This window comes from Mus caroli, unplaced genomic scaffold (assembly GCF_978045245.1).
Source record: "Mus caroli unplaced genomic scaffold, Mus_caroli_1 scaffold_20, whole genome shotgun sequence".
Classification (NCBI taxonomy): Eukaryota; Metazoa; Chordata; class Mammalia; order Rodentia; family Muridae; genus Mus; species Mus caroli.
Window position 1 is genome coordinate 47,334,393 of NW_028227275.1, and position 8,623 is coordinate 47,343,015.

At 37.7% G+C, this 8,623-nt stretch overlaps 1 protein-coding gene across 1 annotated transcript; it reads left to right on the plus strand.

Annotated features, from left to right (window-relative positions):
• The first annotated feature begins 5,611 nt into the window (after positions 1–5,611).
• On the plus strand, positions 5,612–6,559 carry LOC110285847 (olfactory receptor 9I1-like). The gene has a single exon (XM_021152296.1). It carries the CDS (start codon positions 5,612–5,614, stop codon positions 6,557–6,559), a length of 948 nt encoding a protein of 315 aa, XP_021007955.1.
• Positions 6,560–8,623: the final 2,064 nt, after the last annotated feature.

An 8,623-nucleotide genomic window follows, 5' to 3' on the forward strand; every position in this document is an offset into this window, starting at 1 on the left:
TGATTGGGAAGTAGTGGCACAAGACTTTATTCTCTTTCTTCTTTCTTTCTTTCTTTCTTTCTTTCTTTCTTTCTTTCTTTCTTTCTTTCTTTCTCTCTCTCTCTCTCTCTCTCTCTCTCTCTCTCTCTCTCTCTCTCTCTCTCTCTTTCCTACATCCTTATCAACAGCCCATTTATCTCCTCTTCTCTTATTCCTGCCCTTACGAATTCCTCCCACCATTACCACCTCCCCATCTCTTCATAGAAGGGAAAGCCTTCCTTGTGTATCACCTCACCCTGGGACATCTCTCACAGCAGCACTAAAAGCATCCTCTCCCAGTGAGGCCAACCAGGCAGCCCAGTTAGGGGAAGGGGATCCAATGGCAGGCAACAAAGTCAGAGACAGCCTCTGCTCCAATTGTTATGTGACCAACATGGTCAAGCTGTACATCTGCTACAAATGTGTAGGGAGGAGGGTTACATTCATTCAGCCATGCATGCTCTTTGTTTGGTAGTTCAGTCTTTGTAAGTCCCTAGGAGTTCAGGTTAGTTGTCTGTGAAAATCTTCTTCTTCTTCTTCTTCTTCTTCTTCTTCTTCTTCTTCTTCTTCTTCTTCTTCTTCTTCTTCTTCTTCTTCTTCTTCTTCTTCTTCTTCTTCTTCTTCTTCATCATCATCATCATCATCATCATCATCATTATTATTATTATTATTATTATTATTATATTTTATTTACATTTCAAATGCTATCCCCTTTCCTGGTTTCCCCTCGGAAAACCCCTTTCCCTTCCCCCTTCCCCTGCTCACCAACCCACCCACTCCCGTTCTTATTGTGTCCTTGACCCTTCCAGTTCACTTACTTCTATCCCTACTCTTCTACAAGACTCCTACAGCTCTGCCTAATGCTTGGCTGTGGGTTTCTGCATCTGTTTTAATCCATTGCTGCATGAAACCTCTCAAGAGAGAGTTACACTAGATTCCTCTCTGGAAGAATGGCAGAATATCATTAATAATACCAGGGCTTGGGTCTCTATCCAGGTTTATCCCTGTGGATATTGGAGGCAGGACAAAGTTTAGGTGTAAGTTTTTGTGAATGGGTTAATGTTCCCCTTCTTCCTCTGGGAGTCCTTCAATGCTATTAGTGGTGGCCACTTCAGTCTCCATATCTCTTGTGGGTAGGACTAACAGCTAGAATCATCTCCATTGACTCCTCAGAGCCTTCCCTGTACCAGGTCTCCTGCTAGGTCCACATTCTCATTCTCCTCCTCATTCCCTCTCCCACAGACACAGAGTTTCCTCTCTCAATCCACTTCTGATAACTTTATTGTTTTTCCCTCTGAACGAGATTTACACATCCTTCCTTGGGCCATCCATTTTCTCAGTTTCTTTGGGTCTCTGTATTGTAGCACACTTATCCTGCACTTTATGGTTAATGTGCAGTTATAAGTAAATACATACCATATTACTATATGCATTTTTCTGTGTCTGAGTTACCTCACCCAGGATGATACTTTCTAGTTTCAATCATTTGCCTGCAACTTCATGATATCTTTTTATCTTCAGTTGAGGGACATCTAGGTTGTTTCCAGTTTCTGGCTATTATGAATAAAGCTGCTATGAACACCGTTGAGCAAGTGTCCTTGTGGTAGAGTGAAGTACCTTTTGGGTATATGGTCAGGAGTGGTATAGTTGGGCCCTGGGGTAGAATTATTGAAAATTGTCTGAGAAACTGCAACATTGATTTCGACAATGGTTGTAGATTTGTGCATTCTCACCAGCAATGAAAGAGTGTTCTCCTTGCTCCACATCCTAATCAGCATGTGCTGTCACTTGAACTTTTGATCTTAGCCATTCTGATGGGTGTAAGATGCGATCACAGAGTTATTTTGATTGCATTCCCATAATGTCTAAGTACACTGAGCAGTTCTTTAAGTCTTAGAATTGTCTGTCAAACACTGTAGACCTGTTTTCAATTGGGTTGTTTGGTCTTTTGAGATCCAGTTTATTCATATCTTAACATATTGTGGATACCAGTCCTTTCAGTTGTAAAACTGGTCAATACTTTTTTCCCCAGTTTGTAGTCTACCATTTTGTCCTTTTGATGATATCCTTCACCTTGTAAATCTTTTCAGTTTCAGGAGATCTCATTTATTAATTGTTGATCTTAGAGACTGAGATATTGGTGTTCTTTTAGGAATTTGTTTCCTGTACTGATGCGTTGAAGACAGTTCCCCAATTTCCCTTCCATTAGACATAGTGTGTCTGGTATTATGTTGCAATCTTCAGTCTACTATATCTTGAATTTTGTGCAGATTGATAGACATGGATCTATTTGCATTCTTCTACTTGCAGATACCCAGTTAGACCAGCATCATTTTTTGAAAATGTTGTTATTTTCCCACTGTTTGGTTTTGGGTTCTTTGTCTAATAGTAAGTGTCCATAGGTATGTGAGTTTATTTCTGGTTCTTCAATTCTATTCCATTGATCAACTTTTCTGTTATTATGCTAACATCATGCAAGTTTTTATCACTATTGTTTTGTAGTACAGCTTGTTATCTGAAGGATTTATTTTATTTTACAGAATTGTTTTAGCTATCCTAGGTTTTTTGTTTTTCATAGGAAATTGATAATTTCTCTTTCAAGGTCTGTAAAGATTTATGTTGGAATTTTGATGAGAATTGCATTGAATCTTTACATTGCTTTTGGTAAGAAGGTGGTTTTTACTATATTAATCCTATTACCCAGGAGCATTAGAGAGCTTTCCATCTTCTGATATCTTGTTCAGTTTCCTTGATTAGAGTCTTGACATTCTTATCCTAAAGGTCTTTCATGTGCTTGGTTAGAGTTACACAAAGATAGTTTATATTATTTAGGGCTTCTGTGAAAGGTGTTGTTTTCCTAATTTCTTTCTTAGCTTGATTATCATTTGTATAAAGGAAGGCTACTGATTTTGTTTTGACAATTTATATCTAGCTACTTTGATGAAGGTGTTTTTAAGGTGTAGGAGTCTCTGGTAGAATTTTAGGGGTCATTTCTGTATAATATCATATCATCTGTACATATTTGTATTTGACTTCTTGCATACTAGATTCCTTTAGTTATCTAGATAGAACTTCAAACATTACATGAATAGACATAAAGAGTGTGGGTAGCCTTGTCTTGTCCCTGATATTAGTAAAATTGCTTTAAGTTTCTTGTCATTTAATTTGACATTGGCTATTGGTTTGCTGTTTATTGGTTTTTATTATTTTTAGATATCCATTTTATACCCCTGATCTCTAAAAGACCTTTAACAAGTAAGGGTTTTGGATCTCCTGAAAAGATTTTTCAATATCAAATGGCATGAAAATATGAGGTTTTCTCTTTCAGATTGTTTACATGTTAGATTTTGTTGATGGATTTCTGTATATTGAACTCTTCCTGCATCACTTAAATGATGTTGGCTACTTTGTCAAAGTAAATGACATTTTGCTGTGTTCTAAGATTCAGTTTGAGAGTATTTTTTTTAGTATATTTGCAATGATATTCATGACAAAAATTGGTCAGAAATTCACTTTTTGTTTGAGCTTTTATGCTGTTTAGTTTTCAGTGTGATTGTGGCTTCACAGAATGGGTTTATCAATCTTCCTTATGTTTCCATTTGTGGTATAGCTTGAGGGATTTAGATATTAGTTCATCCTCTAAAGTCTGGTAGAATTTTGGGCTAAAACCATGTGGGTTTGGAATTTTCCTGGTTAGATTTTTTTAAATTAGGTATTTATTTCATTTACATTTCCAATGCTATCCCAAAAGTTCCCCACACCCTTCCCCACCCACCCACTCCCACTTCTTGGCCCTGGCATTCCCTTGTACTGAGGCATATAAAGTTTGCACGACCAATGGGTCTCTCTTTCCACTGATGGCCGACTAACCTATCTTCTGATACATATGCAGCTAGAGACACGAGCTCTGGGGTGGTGGTGGTTGTACTGGTTAGTTCATATTGTTGTTCCACCTATAGGGTTGCAGATCCCCCCAGCTCCTTGGGTACTTTTTCTAGCTCCTCCATTGGGGGCCCTGTGATCCATTAAATAGCTGACTGTGAGCATCCACTTGTGTATTTGCTAGGCCCCGGCATAGTCTCACAGAGACAGCTATATCAGGATCCTTTCAGCGAAATGTTGCTAGTTTATGCACTGGTGTCAGTGTCTGGAGGCTGATTATGGGATGGATCCCTAGTATGTCACTCTTTAGATGGTCCATCCTTTCATCTTACCTTAGAAATTTTTTAATGAGGTTATAGGACTATATACTTTTTTTTTCTGATCTTCATTTAACATGGGAAAATGGTATCTTACTAGAAAATCATCCATTTCATTTAGCTCTAGCTCTTAAAATCTTTCTGCCTTCTCTTCTCTAGAGGTCCCAGATCTCTGAGGGGAGGGATTTGGTAGAAACAGCTCATGTAGGACTGAATATTACAAGATCTCCCAATTTCTATATGTGGATCAGTATCTGTATTTTATTCCTATCTACTGCAGAAGGAAGTTTCTGAGATGTTGGCTGAGCAAGACACTGACCTATGTGTTGTGATATATACTAGTATGTTGTCAGGGGTCATTTTATTGCTACATTACTTTAGCAGAGGAGTAATATTTGACTTCCCTGACACCCATAGACTCTCTGATCTCAGGTGTTTGACAACCTGAGCAGTGTCAGGTATGGATTCCTTTTCATGGAGTGGGTCTTAAATCCAAGCATTTAGTGTTTGATAACACCCAGAGCTTTTGTTCCTCTAATGCACCAATGTATATTATAGGCAAACCACTATTGTAGACCAAAGGGTTGTAGCTGAGTTGGCATTTACATTCTCCTCTGATAGCATGCAGAGTTCTTTTCTGCATCATGAAAGCTGGTCAGTTGGAGTTAAGCTTCTAGATTCGCACCAGACTTCTCTGTGTTTAATGGTTTATGTAGGTGTTATCTTCAGCATTGGGGTCCTGATGTAAATTTGGAAAAAATTAATCAATTTCCTTGGCAATTATCTGAGTTTTATGAGGCTTTACACCTGGTCTTTTGGTTCAACAATTCATGGTGTAACCTATTATCAGCATGGGTGGTTACATTTAGTGATGAGAGATGTATAAGTTGACACCTTTGATTTGATGCTTTTACTTAGTATTTTACTTAGTATTTTCACTTAGTATTTTAGGAGAAGCACAAGGTCCAGAAAGATTAAAGGACTTGTTTAAAGTCTGAAAATATTTTACATATACAATTGTATATATTGTTTTTGTGAAACCTTTTTCTGGTTGCTCATGAAATCAATATACGCTTCAGTAGTGGACATGCAGAGGTTTGGAAGTCCCTGAGAAACTTAATACTAGATCAGAATTTGCCTGTTACCTAATTAAGAGACCTTGTGGGGTGTGTCAGTCACTTTATCTCTCCGTCATTCTTTAGTCAAAAGTGTGATTAACACAACATTTTGTGCTATGCAGTATTTTTAGTTCAAGCGAAACCAAGCTTGTGAAAGTTGAAAAGTGTTTTGCAAATGAGGCTCATTACTGAAAACCAAGCAGTTTGTAGTCATGCTAATCTCCACAAATATCTTATTATTTCTCTTAATTTATTTTCTCAGGTGAATTTGGCTTTATGGCAGACAATGGCACCAGATTGACAGAATTTATTCTCATAGGATTCCAGCTTCAGGCAGAGCTACAGTTGTGTCTCTTCTTCACATTTTTGGCCTTTTATCTCGTCACCATTGTTGGAAACCTGGGCATGATCATGCTAATTCAGAGTGACCCTCGACTCCAAACACCCATGTACTTCTTCCTCAGCCATCTGTCCTTCCTGGATGTTTGCTACTCATCTGTTATTGTGCCTCAGCTGCTGGAGACCTTGGGGAATAATAAGATGGTCATCACTTATGAGCGCTGTGCTACACAGTTCTTCTTTTTCACCTTGTATGCTAGTACTGAGTGTTTCCTTTTGGCTGTGATGGCTTATGACCGCTATGTGGCTGTTTGTAACCCCCTCCTTTATGCAATGGCCATGACACCACAGACTCGTCTGGGGCTGGTTGCTGCAGCATATTCTGGTGCAATGGTAAATACTGTGGTACGAACTGGGTGTACTTTTTCCATTTCCTTCTGTAAATCCAACCAAGTTGATTTCTTTTTTTGTGACCTCCCACCCCTGCTGAAGCTTTCCTGTAGTGAGACTAAGTTACGCGAACAGGTTATTTTCTTTTTTGCTTTTTTGGTCATCACAACTAGTGTTTCAGTGATTTTTGTATCTTACCTCTTCATTATCTGGGCTATTCTGAAGATTCGTACAGCAGGAGCCAAAGCCAAGACCTTCTCTACTTGTGCATCTCACATGATTGCAGTGGCTCTTTTTTTTGGAACACTCATATTTATGTACTTGAAAGGTAACATGGGCAAATCCCTCTGGGAAGACAAGATTGTGTCTGTATTCTATACTGTGGTGATCCCTATGTTGAACCCCATGATCTATAGCCTGAGGAACAAGGAAGTGAAGGAGGCTCTGAAGAAAGCTTTCAAAAGAATTAAGGCTTCTCAAGAAAGTAAGACTTAAGCGTCATCAGTCCAAAGTTCTTATCTGTTGGGCCTTTGCTTTATCTCCTTAATATATATGACTTTGCTCTCAGAATTGCACTGATATATTGGAGCAGAAAATGTAAGTTTGGCTTCTAAAACTTTATTAGCTCTATAATTTTGAGTAAGAAATGTTTTGTATAATTTCCTTACACTAATGCATTTTTTGGTTGAGAATGTAGCCAAGGGTTATTCGTTGAGATTATATCCTGCTTGTGAAGAGGACTCAAATTCAGTTCCCAGCATCCATATTAGATTGTTACCTATAGCTCCAGATTGATGGGAATCTTCTGGCTTCCATGTGCACTGTCTCTATCACTCCATCCTCTCTCATATACAACCTACATGATTACAAAATTAAAAATAAAAATATTTTTCTGATTTCTTGAAACTTATTTTATTTATTCATATTTTACCCTTTTCCTCTTGTCCCCACTGCCAATCTCCCCTCACACAGTTCTTAATTTTATTCCTCTTCCCCCTTGCCTCTAAAATGGTTCTCCCTCCCTCCCACCAGGCATTCCTTTTCCTTGGCATCTCATGTCTTTCACGGATTAGACACATCTTCTTTCACTGAAGCCAAACCAGGCAGTCATGTGCTATATATTTGTCAGGGCCTTGGACCATTTGGTGTATGCTGTCTGGATGTTAGCTCAGTTTCTGGGAATTCTCAGGGGTCCAGTTTAGTTAAGACTGCTGGTCTTCCTACTGGTTCACTCTCCCCTTTGGCTTCTTTAATCCTTCCCCTAATTCAATCATAGGGGTTCCTGACTTCAGCCCAATGGTTGGATGTAAGTATCTGTACCTGTCTCAGTCACCTGCTGGTAGGGTCTCTCAGAGGACAGCCCTGCTAGGCTTCTGTCTATAAGCAAATCCTAGCATCAACAATAGTGTCAGGCCTTCATGCTCCTCCTGCTGCCATAGGAAGGATCCCAAATTGGACGAGTTATTGGACCACCTTTCATTCCGCTATGTGGCTGTTTGTAACTGTAGTTCTTTTAGGAAGGCAAAATTCTGAGTCATAAATTTTTGACTGTGTGTTGGTAACCCATTCCCTTCACTTGTGGCCCTTTCTATATATGGGAAGTGGACTCTTCGAGTTCTGTCTCTCACAGAAATTAAAAATTAAAAAGAAAAGTTTCTGTCTTCTAGGATTAAAGGTTCAGATACTTTGCCCATAGCAAAATAGATGGAATCACTGTCAAGAACTTTTATAAATTAACATGTTCTAAAATGTAACATTTATTTATTTATTTATTTATTTATCTATTTATTTATTTATATTCTGGATATTGTTGAGTTTTATTTCAGCTACTTTGCTGTTTCATATAAAACTCATTTTTTTATGTACCTAGAACAATGACAAACAATGTGTTCCTTATGTGATTAAGATACACTTTTGCTAATGGATGGTGAAACAGATATTAATATTGAACAAAAAGTGAACATTCACTCATAACCAAGTTAGGTATTTTTTGTGGAGGAATATAAGTAGCTTAAAAGCAAAAGCAAAAGGAAGTCTGGATATAAATGAGTTATTATTGAGCAATGTTCAGCTACAGTAAGTTTTCTTAATTTTCAAGACAGAATATAGTCAAAATATAACATAATAGAAGGAAGAAGTAATGATTTAGGTTAATATTGGAAACAGTTCAATGTTGATGTATGGCTGGACTAGATAGCAGATACAGCATTATATTGTTTCTTGATTACCATAAGTCAGAAGTTTTATTTGTTCCTCAAAATTATTTATGGATAGATACTTTAATTAATTCATCTTATTTTGTACTCTGTAGTGATGGACTCCACTATCTTCTCTCATATCCTCTAGACATATTCTTTATTGTCAGAAGACAGAGTAGAATGATGAAATCACCATTTAATGACCTTAATTATCTGCTAGAAATATTACTTGGGGATAACTTCATGGAGACTTTGTAATCTTGTTCATCATTTCAGCAAATATTTAGAGGCTACTGTGTATTAGACATGATGTTTGATTTGAACATGGTAATAAATAAAATATGTTTTATCCTGAATGGAA